Raw genomic sequence first — 15,865 nt, forward strand, 5'->3', positions numbered from 1 at the left:
GCTTTCTGCGAGTATTTGGGGGTTGTTTTAAGACAGTTTTCTCTTGGCATTGGTCTCATGAAATGCAGGATGTCGTATATCGTTTATCCAAAAGTAAGGAGTAAAAAGTGATCAACCTTGCCTTGCGAGGTCGTATAATCTTTTGTTTCTGAAATATGCACTTTGTATCAAATGTATTGAAGCCGAGATTTTAAAATTCATCACATATATATATAGCCATAGCACAAAAGGTCTCAATAGAGTTGTAGTTAACACTTCGAATGAAATCAATTAAAAAAAAAATCAACCGAGATCCTATTTTAACAGACAGCCTGAATGTAATAGACCAAACACTTTCACAAAGACAGTGAACAAGAAGACCACTATTGTTCCCTCCGGACCAAATCGGTGGCAGCAGAAGAAGCTCGCCTCGGTATGAAAGATGGTCTTCTGTTCCTGAACTTAAGCGGACTCCACACCACAGCCTTCTTCTGCAATGCAACCACTGTGGGATGGGTCGGCTTCCACACGCTGCCTCCTCCTCCTCCTACAACAGGGCTCTTGTTGAATCTGCTGCTGCTTTTCATTGCATTAGGAGTCACCAGATTGCGGTCTGGAGTGAAGAGATTAGAGTATCTTGCCTTTCTCGGGTTACCACCACGGAATGACGAAATAGAAGGAGGGCGGGATGGAGTGGACATGTTCATCATGTAAGATGATGATGGTTCTGGTCTCAACGTTGCAATAGAGACTCTCCTTCTCGGCTGGAGTGTTTTGTTATTACCTGTTGCAATGGCTAATGGAGGAGGAGCTGGTCTGAATGCCACGGAGCTTCTTCTTGGTTTCATTAGCGCATTGATGTCCACTGATGATGATCTTCTGAGGCTGTTATTGTTACCATTATTATTCTCTTTGCTTGTTGCGTGACTTGCGTCTGAGAATCTCTTGGCAGGAGGAGGTCCCTGAGAGGGTTGTTGGGGCATGAAGTTCGTGATTCTTCTGAGTGGCATTCGCATTGATCTTGTAGGAGCCAATGGTGGCTTTTTCTCTGTGATCGTCGGTAATGCCTCTCTCGGTTGTCTAGATGTTGTTGTTGTTGATGATGCAGTGGCTAGGGCTCGTGTCTCCTGCTTGATTCTGGTTTTCCTTTCTTCTGCTAATTGAAATTCCAGATCACGAACCTGCAAAATGATTTGGTTTTTAAATATTAGAACTTAGAAGAAGAGAACAATCACAACACATGGGATCCGTTAGCTACCTTATCTTGAAGCCCTTTGCATATGTGCTCTCTAGCAGTGAGGCGTAGCTGTAGTGATTGCACATTGTCCTGTAACTTCTTCGTTTCTTTTTCCTCTTGTTTCAGCTTCTCAGTCTGTTAATTATCACAAAAAGATAGCAAAAGAAAGTCAGCTTAAAGTTAAGTTTAAGCTTAGGTGAATAAGAGCTCAGAGGAATTGCGTTACCATTTGTTTTAGCTTGAGGAGTTCAGACACGTCCGTCTGTTTCCGGGCAGGTCCACTTTCGATTCCGCGAACTCTGCTTGCGAAGTTTAAGGAGCAAAGTGTCTCTCCTTGATCCGCAGAACTCGGGCTAATCTGAACAAACATTAATGTTTTGCAATCTCCACCTGTATAAGTCACAGTGAAATGGACACAACATGAAGATCAAAAACATGTCTTATGGTTCATGTAAATAACGGAAAAAAATATGACAAATTTTACTTACCCAAAGAGTTTTGTAGCATATGAGTGAGCTTTGAGTTTCTGTCGTTACACAAACATCAATGAGAGAAAAGTTTGTCAAGAACATAAATCAGAAAAGTTCAAATGCAAAATATCTTTGGCAGAGGGGGGGACGTAAGGGGAAAACCTGTAAGGAATGTGGCTTGTTTTTGATGCAAGTGCGGCGATAACATCACCGAGTGCTGAAAGCGACTTATTGATAAACTGAGATTCTTTCAGCCTTTCTCCTTCAGTTTCTACCTTTCCTACTCGCTCACTTCCTGCCAAGTCCACCAGCCAAAGATGGCTTCTGGTTTTCTGGCCATTGATCAGATTCTCTCCCTTCACTGTCACTCGCAACAAGCTGCACAAAAGGAAAATTTTAGTAGTGTGAAAAAGGTTTTGTTTCACATGATTTTAGTCTCCAAACCCTCTTTAGCTTACCAATGAGAGCGGCTGCTTTGCTCGTTTGCAGCTGTTGACCCCACAGATCTAACAGAATATCCTCTCTTGAGCAGATCCCACACTTCATCTGTGTTGAAAACTTGTGCTTCGACTAATCCAGGGACTTCTTGTGTTCCTTCTGCTGATTGCTTAACTTCCAACCTTCATTAATTGAACACATATTGTTATTTTGGCTTCTAACAAAAAGAGAAACAGTGAGGCGATATAATTCTATTTATCAAGCAACAAAATGAAGAACTTACTTTTTAGGAGGATGATTTGAGTTATCAACCAAGAGGTCCCTTATCTTCTCATTGTAAACCTCCAACATGCTAACAGATAGCTCAAACTTCATGAGACGGCTTCTACTCTCTGAAGAGCAAAACAATTCTTCTAATGTCCTGTAGTTCACTCCTCTATTCTCTGGTGTCCCCTCCATGGTAAAAGTCTTTCCAGTTCCAGTTTGGCCATAGGCAAATATGCAGACATTGTAACCATCCAGCACGGAAGTAACTATAGGTTTCGTCTGTGCAAAAACAGTCTCTGCGCATAAAGAAGACATTGTAAACCATCCCAGTACAGTCAGATAAGAAGATTCATAGTAACCCCTCAATTTACCTTGGCTATCCTCAGGCTTAAACACATGGTCAAACTTAAAATGCTTCTTGGAGGAATCGGTTGAAAGTATTTGAAGCTCATTATCATGGGAGGCATCAAACTCAACTACAGAAGCACAGCCATTTCCTACTTCAGCTTGGTTAAGAGGCCTGCATCTGCAAAAGACCCTGATATTTCCCTTGAGTTCTATATTTTCATTGTATAACCGCTTCCTCTCTGACGACTCTTCCAAGTACTGCTTTTTCAGAGTTCCAAGCTCAGTATCTGCCATGGAACACGTCAACTTACATCAATTACAAATCTAAAATAGTAAAATCAAAGCAATAAAGAAAATTAAAAGGTACTGACTCAGAAGCTGGAGAGCCTTTGACATTTCAGGTTCTACAAAGGAACAATTCTTGATTTCTTTTACTTGGTTGGACACCAACGCATGTTCCTCCTTCAAGACCTATCAAATGAAGTGGAAAAGGGTTAACATAAAAACAACAAATTTACTTTCTTTTCTACTGCAACCTCATAAGGAAGTGTTGTAATGTTGTTAAATGAAAGGAAGAACCTTGATTTTGCTACTCAAATCAACAATCTTCTGCAGAATTGGAAGCGTTGGTCCACCTTCTGGAGAAACTTCTTGGCTCCCACTTGTAACAGTATCCTCACTTTCTTCCACTGTTCCAGCCAAATCAGTCATACAAGCACACATTAGTATCCTCACTCCTCAGTAAGACATGCTATAATCTACTAAACCAAGTAAGGTCACGAATGATTCAGCAACGATCAATGAGTGATTCAACAATCAATACTAATGATTTCTTTACTAAAATTCAAAATCCACGATGAGAAAACCCTTACCAGCGTCGGGATCGTGATTGTCAGCAGAGTATCCCTTCGATTCACACGGCGAAACGCCGTCGTAGCAGATTTGTGGATGTTGATCTGTGAGAAATTGCAAAAAAATAATCAGCGAATCGTTTTCGATTCTCATCGAGAAAAAAAACGGATCGAACAGCACAGATCAATCAAGAAACGAGTATCGTACCTTCCATGGCGGATTTGCGTTACGAACCCAAAGAAACGAGATCGAGAGCAAAAGAGAGAGAGATTGAGAGAATCGAGTGAAAGAGATTGAGAGAGAGAGAGAGAGAGAGAGAGAGAGAGAGAGATAGCGAGAGGAGTGTAGGTCAAAAGGGGAATTTGAATTTAGATGAATAAGAGCCGTTAGATTTGAGGAGCTTTGTAACGTCTCTATATATTAATTCATCAAGAGGAGCGTCAGTATACGGATCCGGATACGGGTTACCGGGTCAGATACCTATACTTGTTACCCAAAAGTATCCAGATACGGATCGTAAAGCCCGTTTAACTTCTAAAACCTCTGATTCGACTAGAGGGTTTCGAACAGAAAAAAAGGATAAAAGTTTTTACTATTTAATAACAAACTCCTATACTTCTAGTTATTTTACATAAAGATCCCATATCTGCTAATTTACATAGACGCCCCCCTGTGTTGTTGTACTTCAATTTGATTGGATTTCGATATCAGGATTGCCAGAACCTCTGGTCATGGCTTTCTCTTTAGTACCGAGCTGTTTCCATGGCTATCTAACCAGTTCCTCGTTCTCCTCCACCATTCATTTTCTCCCGACTTCTCTCTCTTGCGGCGGCGTCTCTGTTTCTCCCGTTTCGAAGCTAAGAACATGTGCCAAATTCGATAAGTTTCAGGGTGATTCTCCTCTTGAACAGACCACATCTGCTTCTGCTTCGCAGGAAGTAGTACCATTAGAAGCTGAAGACCCACAAGAAGAAGAAGAAGATAGGTTCAGTAACACACTCTTATGTTATAAAAATTGAGTCTTTCTCTGTTTTTGTGAAGGCAAAGCATCAAGTATTCAAAGTTTGTCACTTTCCTCTGTTTCTTTAATGTTTCTGTGTGTCTATTGGAATAACAAGAGAACGTATGGTTTGAAAATGTTATGGGTATTGGGTCTTCTTCTGTTTTTGTGAAGGAAACGCGTCGAGTTCGATTCAAAGTTTGTCACTTTCCTTTGTTTCTTTAATGTTTTTGTGTGTCTGTCGGAATAACAAGGGAACATATGTTTTGAAAATGTTGTGGGTATTGTGTCTTATTCTGTTTCTGTGAAGGAAAAGCGTCGAGTTCGATTCAAAGTTTGTAACTTTCCTCTGTTTCTGTAATGTTTTTTTTTGTCTGTTGCAATAACAAGGGAACACATGGTTTGAAAATGATGTCTTTTTGCAAGTGAATGACTAGAACAAGTATGTAGATCTTTAGTTCCGTACTTTCAGAGGATATAATACTTATAGATTTTTTATTATCTTTCAGCTGCTTGCCTAATGATTTGGTGGGAGCTGTTAGGCAATCAGGTGAAGCAAGTGCTTCGTTTGTGAACTCGGGAGGAACAAGAGCTATCGTAAGAACAAGTGGTTTAAAAAAAAAAATGTAATCATCATTCACTAGATTTTCTGCCTGAGTCTTGACTCTTGAATCTCGCAGGTGGAGCTCTTGATTCCTCAGCTGCAGTTCCTAGACGACGAAGGTGCGCAAGCTGAACTCTGGGAGCTTTCTCGTGTTTTCTTGGAGACACTAATCAAAGAAACTGGTTGTGAGGTGAGTTAACAGTTCTATGAAACTTCTTTTACATGCACACTCTGATGGATGATGTTTGATAGCTCATAGTTGTTTTTGAAATGTTATTGTCAGAGAGTTAAAGCTGTGTTTCCAGATGCTGGAGCTGCTGCGTTGCTAAAATATAAGTGGAAGGATGCAGCTTTTGGATTCGCTAGGTAACTTTTTTGCTTCATCTTTGATAGTTCTTTTATTTTTTTTAGTCATGTTCCATGTTTGTGATGCAGCTTAAGTGACCGTAAACCAGTGGAGAAAGAAGATGAGATCATTGTCATGGTTGTTCCTGACTACCAAATGCTGGAGTATGTTGAGAAAATTGCAAAAGGGCTTGCTGATGACCCGGTAACTAAGCTTTGTCAAATAAATAGTTTTTAACTTTTTTACACAAGAACCTTTTTATTTTCTAACATCAACAAGACATTTTTCTTTGTTCTCTTTCAAGCCAAGGCCTCTCGTTATGTGGAACCCTCGTCTTATAAGCGAGGAAGTTGGGGTTGGGTTTAACGTGAGAAAGCTAAGACGTTACTTCCTAAGGTAACAAAAAGATCCTTAATGAGACTACTTGAGAAGGTCATTGACTTAACAGCAATATTTTGGCTCTTGTAGTTCTTTTACTACGGTTTATTCCATGAGACCTCTGGCTGCTGGTGCTGTTTTCAGGTGTTATCCTGGGTAAGACTCTAAGACTTGGTTGTTCTTATATGATTAAGTCTATGTAGATGCTATATAATGATTACAAAGATGATGATCTTTTGGTCTTGATTTCATTTATAGTAAATGGAAAGTGTTCTATGACAATAAAGACAGACCTGGCCGGTATCTACTTGCCAAAGAACTCATTGGTCGACCTGATGCTGAGGATCTTGAGGTTCCTTTGTTTATTTGAGTTGTCACATTCTTACTTGCACTGAAAAGAATTGAATGCATTGCTGATTTTGCTGCGTGGCTGTTTGCAGATTATATATGGGAACGTGGAAGAGAAACCGGATGAAGAGCCATCTTTATTGACTCAAGCTGCTGGAATCTTCTCATCCATTAACAGGTTCATGAAAGCTATGTGAAGATGATTTCTTCTCTCACAGTGTAGTGCTGTTTACTAGTCTGGTATTATGAATGTAAAGTGTAAACCAAAGGGAATGTTTGTATATCTTTGTATGCTATTACACCATAACGAATAGAATACATACTTCTTCTGTGCATAGTAACCTCTCTAGTCTCTACTGTTACATAGCGATATGATGACAAACCTCATGGAGATCTTGGCGTTTGCCTGGTGTTTGGAGTTAACCTTCTGAGTTGTGCAGTAGAGAACATAGATGGGAACATGAGCAACATAAACAGTCTGCATGTTTGGGTTGAAGATTCAGGTTGTTGCTTCTCTGATATAAGACTCTGGTTTAATGATAGCAACTCTGCTTAAGCCAAAACAATCATTAGTTTTTTTTTTACGCTGGATAACAATTACATCATCATTTTTCTTAGTACATATCAACTAACTGTTATGTGATATTGATGAGCAACTCGAAATGGATCGATGGACGGTTTTGCATGTATGACACTTTCGATTGACATGCTCTGTGCAATAGCCAACCACAACGAACTGTTCTGCCTGCAATACTCTTGAACCTCCAATAAGTTTTGCATTTTATAATCAGCAAGAAATTACATTCTTTAGGATTTGAACTTCAAACCTGGATGCAGAAGCTTTCAAACCTTAACCAACACAAAATCATTACGTTACATGAGAAAGCAAGAGGAAGGTTGTTCATGTTTTATTGGGCTTTAAGAGCCTTTAAAATAGACATCTCTCTCGCTCAACCTTTAAAATCACATAATCAAACTCTGAAGCCAAACAGGCCCAACACTAACTAAACCCTTTAAATAAATTGTTTTAATTATACAAAAAAAAAACTGAGACGGAAAATCGCCGTCGACAGCGTGCGTGAATTTGATCGACGATCTCCGTCGCAGCCGTTCAAAACTGACGAACACTCACTGTTTGATAAAAGAGAGATAATTTTCTCTGTTTTGGTGTCTTTTTATAAAGGGAAAAGACACTTTAACTTAGTCAGATTTTTTCAATATCGAATCTTTGGAAACTGTTGAGTCGCTCCAGTAATGGCGGATTTTCAGACATCAACTCAACGTGCCAAGTGGGTTTTCACTCCCCAGAAACTGGTATCTTAACTTCCCTTTTCATCTCCTGTTCTGCTATTGCTTTTTTTGGTCTCTCTGTTTCGTGAGCTTTATAAAGTTTTCATCTTTATTGTCTTTTTGATTGCTTCACAGAGACTACCTTCATCTGTGCTAACTAAATTGATTCGTTCATTTGTTCAATTGATTTTTTTAATTTTGTTTGCTTCTTCTCAGGCATGTTTAATGTATATAGAAAGGAACGGCATTTTTGATGGCTTTGTTTGATGCAATTAGAGAATGAGATTAATTCTAGAATTAGAGGCGCTACTTAGTGCTAGCTTTTCTAACTAACTTTTAGCTGCTTACTTACTTATGTGTGTGTTATTGTTGTTGTTTTACTTTTTGTTGTGATTGTAGGCAGAGAGATATAAAGCTGCTAACCACAGGGCAGTGCAATTTCTGGAGAAGGTTTGTTGAAAGTGTTGATATTAGTAGAACATTAGTAACTCCATTGCTAGATTCTAACTTCTTCTAATCCATAGTGTGGAACAACCCAAGTTGAAGTAGATGCCAGTGGATCATTAACTTATCCTACTGACAAAGGTGACGCACGAGATCACTGTAAGTTTTTATTTATTTACCATTGTTCGTCCAATATCTTCATCATTATGGTCAGAATTTTGAATGAATGTTATCTCTTTTTTGCTACTTTACTCTCTCTCTCTCTCTCTCTCTCTCTCTCTCTCTCTCTCTCTCTTAGCTGATAAGAAGCTTAAACCTTTGAGTGTTGATGAAGAACGTTTCATGAGAGCTTTTTATGAGGCAAAAGTCCAAGAAGTCTGCAGTGCCTTTGAGTTTCCTCACAAGATCCAGGTGCATTTGCTCTTCTTCCAGATGAAAGTTCATTATGATGAACTCTAAAAATAAAATTAGCTGGATTCATTTTCTTTTTCCTTCTAATCTTTTTGCAGGCAACAGCTCTCCAATACTTTAAAAGGTTTTATCTGCAATGGTCTGTTATGCAACATCACCCAAAAGAAATAATGTAAGGCTCTTTCGAATCCTTAAAAATTGCGCACAGGCTTTACCAATATGTTTGTTTATTACGCAGCTAATTGATTATATCTTTCATTGAACAGGCTAACATGCGTGTATGCAGCATGTAAAATAGAGGAGAATCATGTATCTGCTGAGGAGATAGGGAAGGGGATTAAACAAGATCACCACGTCATCCTCAAGTATGAGATGGCTGTTCTTCAGGCATGGTTTATTATCTTTAGCAACTTGCATATCTTTATTTTTTCCTCCTCTCTCTCTTTGTTCTTCTGTTCTTATTAAGATTTAGCTTTATTTGCAGAGTCTGGAGTTTGATCTGATTGTTTTTGCACCGTATCGTGCAATGGAAGGCTTTGTCGCTAACATGGAGGTAACTCTTGGCTCTCTAAATCTTTTTCATCCTTGTTAACTTCATGTTGTCTCCAAAAGTGTCATTATCTTTTCATCGTGTCTAGGAGTTTCTTCAAGCTAGAGACGATGAGATCCAAAAACTGCAGGTAGATCTCTTCATAATTACTTAGTGGCCTTACTACTGGCATAATAACATTCTGATTTACTTTGCAGAGTTTGCTCAAAGCGGCAACAGCAGAAGCTGACAAAGTTATGCTCACAGATGCTCCACTCCTATTTCCTCCTGGTCAGGTGATAGTTTCTTTTGTCTCTCCCTGTCCTTTTGTTTTTTTTTATTAGGTTGAAGATAATAACTTAAACCCGTTAAAGAATCTGGTTAAACTCATGCTTTGTGATATTAAAATAGACTCACCATGTTTTCTTTTCTTTCATGATTTTTCTTTTCTATTTTGCTTTATATATAACAGAAGAAGTAATGACAAATTTGATGTATTGTTATATCAGTTGGCGTTGGCTGCTTTGCGTATTGCAAATGGGATTCTTGGAGTGGTTGACTTTGATAGGTTAATTTAATCTCTTTTGGCTTCTGTTTTCGTTATATCAAAAGCTTTTACTGATTGGGAGTTTCTTAACTAAACTGAATGTTGTTGCAGGTACCTAGAGAACATTGTTTCTCAACCGAACTCTGAGCACACGGCTTCAGACCTCTCAAAGTTACTTGATGGCATCGAATCTTTGGTATGCACTTAACTTTTCAAAAGATATCCACATAACCCATGAAAGTTTGGTTTCTAAAATGCAGTTTTTGCAGGTAAAGAACTATAAATACCCAAGTGAAAAGGACATGAAGCATATCAACCGGAAGCTAAAGTCTTGTCTGGGACACAGTTCTTCACATGACGAGTACTAATTAACCTTTCTGCTTTTGATTCTTCTAACTACTTCATATATATATATAAATATCTTTCATAGTTTTTTTGCTTATTTTCTATATTTTTACATGTTCCTCAGGAGCAAGAAACGAGAGAAGAGATCGAAGCACAAGTCACATAGAAGCTCCAATGATGCACCAAACGGGCCACCGACAAGTTGATTTTCTTGAGACTTTGTTCCCCTCATGTTCTTTCCTGCAACAGTATTGGTATTACTAACGTTAATGGAATTTGGATTGTGAATTAAAAGTTTATTCTATTTCAGCCAAAACATAACAAACTGAAAGTTTAAAAGTCTATACCTCTTTTTAGACTGTTTTGTTGTGGTTGTAGAGCTGGCCAGAGTTGAATTGTGTGTTACTTTATGTAACTGTTAGAATATAGAGGTTTACATTTGCTGTGATTTGCAGACTTTAGTATTGGTTTTTGTATTGGTTACTGTATTTGCGGTTTTACCATTTACAAGTGATGTGATTTGCAGACTACATAAACCAATGTGTATGTTTTTTTCTACTTTTTAAAACTTGGTAACTACCAAACATTTGATACCTGGAATAACAGTTTGCTTATGATGATGAATTTTTTTTTTTTAATTATTGATTACAGCTAAAAAGCATAATCTATATATGTTGTGTGTTGTTTTCTTCTTAAAATTAGATGTCTAATAACCAAGATAAATAAATCAAAATCTAAAACAAATTTTATTATGGAAAGAAACTTCAATTTTAAAGAAAATATTTATTATGACGACAACAACTATCTTAAACAATTTAGGGTGTTCAATAAATTACAGATTGGTATCAATTTTAGACTAAAAAACAAGAAAATAAAAATAGATTCAGACATAATAATCATGTATTTATGTCGTAATAATCATTTTTCTAACTTTTTATTTAATTGTCTTTTGGCCCTTACTGTATAAATATTTCTCTCGACTTACCTTTTTCTTTTTTACATTTCTTTAAGGTTCAAACCCGTCTCTTTCATTTCCTCCTAACCGATACGGATAATCTCTCTCTCTCTCTCTCTCTCTCTCAGGATTGAAGTTTCTAGGGTTCGTCGTTTTCCGAAGCTCAATCGTGATGGACGAAGACGACGCTGAGATTCCCCAACAAACCAATCCAATCGAATCTCCCGAGGCGAATCCTCCCCCCTCGGCTGATGCTGACGACGATGTTGATTCGACCCTGGATGTTGCTGCAGCTTCTTCTTCACCCACGGAGCTCGATTCGTCGCTTACTAACGACGACGGCGGAAGATCGGAGAACACCGATCTCATTCCGCCTAACGAGGAGGAAGAAGAAGATGACGTAAGCGAAACGGAGAATGTGATTGAGAAGTCTTCTGACGATGATCAATCCGAAGCTGATGACGTGGCGTTCGATGAAGAAAAGCGAGGAGCTTTGGAGAAACCGGCCGTTACAGATTACAAATCTCTCTTATCCGAGTTCGATGATTACGTGGCGAGCGAGAAGATGGGCTCCGGAGTGTCGCGAGCGTTGAGCTACGGGTTCCAAGTGGGAGACTTGGTGTGGGGGAAAGTAAAGTCTCATCCTTGGTGGCCTGGTCACATCTTCAACGAAGCCTTCGCGTCTCCCTCCGTTCGTCGCATGAGGAGAGTGGACCATGTCTTAGTAGCGTTTTTCGGTGATAGTAGCTACGGATGGTTTGATCCCGCTGAGCTTATCCCCTTTGAGCCTCATTTATCCGACAAGGCGCACCAGACTGCTGCCAAGCACTTTGTGAGAGCGGTGGAGGAAGCTGTGGACGAGGCGAGTAGAAGGTCGGCGCTTGGGCTGACTTGTAAATGCAGGAATCCTTATAACTTTAGGGCTACTAGTGTTCAGGATTACTTTACTGTTGATGTTCCGGATTACGAGGTTCAAGGGGTTTACTCTGGGGAGCAGATTATGAAAGCGAGGGATGAGTTTTCGCCTGTTGAGGCTCTCTCGTTTGTGAAGGAGTTGGCTTTAGCGCCTCAGGAGTGTGATGATGTTGAAGAGAGTTTGAGTTTTTTGAAGAAGAAAGCGGTGGTTTGTGCTTTTAGGAAGGCGGTGTTTGAGGAGTTTGATGAAACTTATTCGCAGGCGTTTGGGACGAAGTCTATGCGCACTTCGGTGACTTCAAATGAATCCAGTAATAGAACACCCTCTCGAGGTACTGTCACTTTCGAGAAATCATGGTTTGTTTTCCATTTATGTGTAAACTTGTCATATGTGTTGCAGAGATGTGAGATATTATATAACTTGGTGGTTTTGTGTGAGTGTTAGATCCTCTAGTTTTATGATTTATATCTTTCTCGGTGTATACTTTACATTAGCATGTTTGAAAGAAGCACAAAGGTCAGCTTGTTTTCTTTGTTGTTTATTGTCTTGGTGGCTGATGTGCTCTTCCAACTTCTCATGTTTCCAGCTCCCTTGAGTGGCCCGCTGGTGATAGCAGAAACTCTAGGTGTACCGAAGAGCTCTAAGACCCCCACAAAGGTTAAGGATTCGAAGAAACAAGACAAGTATCTTCTCAAACGAAGAGACGAAGCTGGTGATAAGACTGTTCCATTTGGCCAAGCTGAAGCAAGTTCAAGCACGGGCGTTGGTGGATCTTCGGACGGGGACTCTGTGCTACTGAGAAGAGCCTCAACGCTTCAAAGTCCAATGAAAGATGAGCAGACTGGGATTGTGAGCACGGATTCCAACTCTTCAAGTGCTGCTATTCCTGGGAAAGAAAGTTCTGTTCCAAAGATCTCTCTTGATGAAGAAAAGGATGTAGCTGAAGAATCAGCAGAGAAAAAGGAAGAAAGAAGTGTAGTAAATCCAGAGCATGAGCCTCTTAAGCAAGAGACTGGGCCAGATTCTGGATCAGCTGGAAGCTCACTCCAGCCTATGATTGAGTCTCCTCGAGGTTCTCATACCTCAGCATCTGATGGGAAGAGTTCCACAGGATCTCTAATCAAGAAACTCAAAGTTGCTAAACGCTCTTCAAGCGAAATGGGCTCTTCTGAGAATCCTCCTTCAGAGCCAGTAAAGAAAAAGAAAAAGATGAAAGAGCCTAACTCTAATCTTCTGAGAAAGAGAAAGCATCCATTATCTTCTGGGGAGCCCGGAGCCAAGAAATTGTCCCAGCTTGGTTCAGCGCACTTACATACCTATATGGATGCTGATGTGCCGAAGCTACTGGGTCATCTGCAAGATCTCTCTCTTGACCCTTTCTCTGGTTCAACAGTTGTTTCTTTTGGAGCTGCTAGGAAGTTTTTTCTCCGTTTCCGTTCACTTAATTACCAGAAAAGCTTGTCTGTACCTTCTTCTGATGCTAATGCCAGGGACACAAACCTCTCAAAACCTGGCAAGTCTGTGAACAGAACCGAAGACCCATCAAAAGCTGGCAAAAAACGCCTCTCTTCTGATCGTCAAGACGAAATCCCATTAGTTAAGAAGCTGAAGAAAACTAATCAGTTGAAACCAATGACTTCTGAGAAGAAGATCAAACTAGAAGCAAAGGACAGTGTAAAACCAGTAAGAGAGCAAAGCGGTGCGGTTCAGGCAAGACCATCAAAACTTCAAACCGGGAAGAAACCGGCTCCATCAGCAAAGGTGGTGGAACCCACAATGCTGGTCATGAAGTTTCCACCAGGCACGTCTCTTCCTTCGCCTGCACTGCTTAAAGCGAGGTTTGGTCGGTTCGGGCTGTTGGATCAATCAGCCATCAGGGTTTTCTGGAAATCATCGACCTGCCGTGTTGTCTTCCTGTATAAAGCCGATGCACAGACTGCTTTTAGATATGCAACGGGTAACAACTCTCTCTTTGGAAACGTGAACGTAAGGTACTTCCTCCGTGACGTGGATGCTCCTAAAGCCGAGCCTCAAGAACCAGAAAACGCAAAGGAAGATGATGAACAACCCCAGAGCCAGTTGGTAGACCAAGCATCGCCACGTCACCAACCGAAATTACCACCACCATTAAAGAGCAACCTCAAATCCTGCCTAAAGAAACTGGGAGATGACACTAGCAGTAACCGCCCAAGAGTCAAATTCATGTTAGACGGTGAAGAAAACTCGAGTAAAGCAACCAACGAGCCACCAAATAGAAACGATGGACCTTCTTCTTCATCATCATCATCTTTTGGAATGGAATTTGTTAGTAAGAAGTTTCAAAACGTTCAGCTTCCTCCTTCAACATTGCCACCAATTCTTCCTCTCCCTCCACAATACTCAAAACCCATTAAAACAGTGGACCATGTCGAACCACCTATGCCACCACCACCACCACCACCTTCTAGAAGCTTCCCTGGTCCGAGCGCAGCGGTTGGTGCAGGAGACATCTCTCACCAAATGCTCAACCTTTTGTCGAAATGCAACGACGTTGTGGCTAATGTGACGGGCTTGTTGGGCTATGTTCCTTACCACCCATTGTGAAAAAAACAAACAAAGCCCTTTGAGAGATAAAAAGAATTGTTGTTTTGTAGTATCCGTGTTTGGTTTTGGTTGATATATTGTGTGTTAGATGTTGAGTCAACTTTTATTATTTGTTTCAGTCATGTATTACAATGGATCTTTACCAACTCCCATATTCATCACTCAGCTCAAACAAAAACAGCTACTGGCGTTTTTCTTAGAACCATTTACCATTTAATTTAAAACCCTTTGGTTAACGTTGTATGATGATGAACCCCATTATAGTATGGAATTTAACTACACGATTCGTAACAGTTTTCAACTTTCATAAATCTCGTTGAAGTCCTGGTTGAATAAAGTAAAGCAAACCCATTAGGGACACATCATGTACGCAAGTTCAGTTTTAATGGGCTTTTTCATTTAGACCCAAATAAAACCCAAAAAGAGCAAACATATACAACATGTCTCTAGTCTAGTGCACCCGCCCAAGTCATAAAATACCATATTTTACAAACAAAACAATAAAAGTTAGTCTAAACTACTATGATTAATGCCACTGACTTCGTCTAAGTAAATTACAATACGATTTCAGTTAAAGATCATTAAATTTTCAATTTCTTTCAGTGAGTGGATAAGAAGAATGAAAGCTCGAAAGAAATTCATCTAATAGATTTCATTAGACTGAAACTGAGAAGTTACCGAGAAGTTACTTCTTTCATTACAAAATAGCTTCAATAACATAATCTTCCATTGGATTCATTGATAAACACACAAAAGGCAACCTACATAATCACTAAACCCAAAAAGAAAACAAGATGTTCTTCTTCTAGATCAATATTTCAAGCCTTCTTGGGAGATTTAGCAGCTTTCTCAGGCTTCTCAGCTTTCTCAGAACCAGCAGCTCTCTTGGGAAGCAGAACCGGGTTAATGTTAGGAAGAACACCTCCGCTTGAGATCGTGACTCCATGAAGAAGCTTCCCCAGCTCCTCATCGTTCCTTATCGCCAAGCAAAGATGCCTAGGGTTTATCCTGTTCTTCTTGTTATCCCTCGCCGCGTTCCCCGCCAGCTCCAAAACCTAATCCAGAGATTTAGGTCAAAATCAATCAAATTCAAAACTCTTAATTTCATTTCGAACGAATCCATTGATTATACCTCGGCGGCGAGGTACTCGAGAACGGCGGCGAGGTAAACGGGAGCACCGGCGCCGTACCTGACGGCGTAACGGCCTTTCTTCAAGTAACGAGAGATACGGCCGACGGGAAACTGGAGACCAGCTTTGACGGATTTGGTGACGCTCTTCTTACGATCTCCTCCTTTTCTTCCTCCTGCTCCTCCTCTCGCCGCCGGCTTCGCTGCTGCTGCTGGTGACTCCATCGGAAACTATTTCCTTTTCCGGTTTAGTGGCGGTTTACGATTTTTGGATTAAGTCGGATTCAATAATGTGCGTCTATTTATAGTTATTATATACCGTATACTGCCACGCTGGCAATCCGAGTGTTGATGAAGTTACCCCCGCTCGGATTTGTATTTCGTTGGTTTTGATCCAACGGTCAATGAGTCGACGTATACCGTTGTTACACGTGGGAGCCGCAAAGGAA

At 40.1% G+C, this 15,865-nt stretch overlaps 5 protein-coding genes across 5 annotated transcripts; 3 read left to right on the forward strand and 2 right to left on the reverse strand.

Moving 5' to 3' along the window:
* Window positions 1–186: 186 nt before the first annotated feature.
* LOC111211967 (kinesin-like protein KIN-14S) lies at window positions 187–3,982 on the reverse strand. Its single transcript, XM_022713321.2, has 12 exons — window positions 3,799–3,982; window positions 3,612–3,695; window positions 3,319–3,428; window positions 3,111–3,210; window positions 2,763–3,026; window positions 2,408–2,687; window positions 2,145–2,306; window positions 1,849–2,064; window positions 1,705–1,742; window positions 1,443–1,606; window positions 1,238–1,351; window positions 187–1,160 (listed from the first exon to the last, which is right to left on the reverse strand). The coding sequence occupies exons 1-12, from the start codon at window positions 3,803–3,805 to the stop codon at window positions 363–365; spliced, it is 2,337 nt and encodes a 778-aa protein (XP_022569042.2). The 5' UTR covers window positions 3,806–3,982; the 3' UTR covers window positions 187–362.
* A 280-nt stretch (window positions 3,983–4,262) lies between these two features.
* Window positions 4,263–6,602, forward strand: LOC111200848. Its single transcript, XM_022692266.2, has 9 exons — window positions 4,263–4,576; window positions 5,101–5,188; window positions 5,272–5,385; window positions 5,479–5,561; window positions 5,631–5,745; window positions 5,846–5,937; window positions 6,010–6,075; window positions 6,178–6,271; window positions 6,360–6,602. Exons 1-9 carry the CDS (start codon window positions 4,323–4,325, stop codon window positions 6,462–6,464), a joined length of 1,011 nt encoding a protein of 336 aa, XP_022547987.2. The 5' UTR covers window positions 4,263–4,322; the 3' UTR covers window positions 6,465–6,602.
* Window positions 6,603–7,319: 717 nt separating this feature from the next.
* LOC111200847 (cyclin-H1-1-like) lies at window positions 7,320–10,281 on the forward strand. Its single transcript, XM_022692265.2, has 13 exons — window positions 7,320–7,581; window positions 7,957–8,007; window positions 8,082–8,160; window positions 8,300–8,412; window positions 8,511–8,584; window positions 8,679–8,799; window positions 8,897–8,965; window positions 9,051–9,092; window positions 9,160–9,237; window positions 9,451–9,509; window positions 9,600–9,684; window positions 9,758–9,849; window positions 9,958–10,281. The coding sequence occupies exons 1-13, from the start codon at window positions 7,522–7,524 to the stop codon at window positions 10,037–10,039; spliced, it is 1,005 nt and encodes a 334-aa protein (XP_022547986.2). The 5' UTR covers window positions 7,320–7,521; the 3' UTR covers window positions 10,040–10,281.
* A 555-nt stretch (window positions 10,282–10,836) lies between these two features.
* LOC111200846 (PWWP domain-containing protein 1-like) lies at window positions 10,837–14,448 on the forward strand. The gene is made up of 2 exons (XM_022692264.2): window positions 10,837–12,035; window positions 12,291–14,448. Exons 1-2 carry the CDS (start codon window positions 10,961–10,963, stop codon window positions 14,285–14,287), a joined length of 3,072 nt encoding a protein of 1,023 aa, XP_022547985.2. The 5' UTR covers window positions 10,837–10,960; the 3' UTR covers window positions 14,288–14,448.
* A 466-nt stretch (window positions 14,449–14,914) lies between these two features.
* LOC111200844 (probable histone H2A.5) lies at window positions 14,915–15,717 on the reverse strand. The gene is made up of 2 exons (XM_048739378.1): window positions 15,420–15,717; window positions 14,915–15,342 (listed from the first exon to the last, which is right to left on the reverse strand). The coding sequence occupies exons 1-2, from the start codon at window positions 15,639–15,641 to the stop codon at window positions 15,106–15,108; spliced, it is 459 nt and encodes a 152-aa protein (XP_048595335.1). The 5' UTR covers window positions 15,642–15,717; the 3' UTR covers window positions 14,915–15,105.
* Between the last annotated feature and the right edge of the window lie 148 nt (window positions 15,718–15,865).

This window comes from Brassica napus, chromosome A9 (assembly GCF_020379485.1).
Source record: "Brassica napus cultivar Da-Ae chromosome A9, Da-Ae, whole genome shotgun sequence".
Classification (NCBI taxonomy): domain Eukaryota; kingdom Viridiplantae; phylum Streptophyta; class Magnoliopsida; order Brassicales; family Brassicaceae; genus Brassica; species Brassica napus.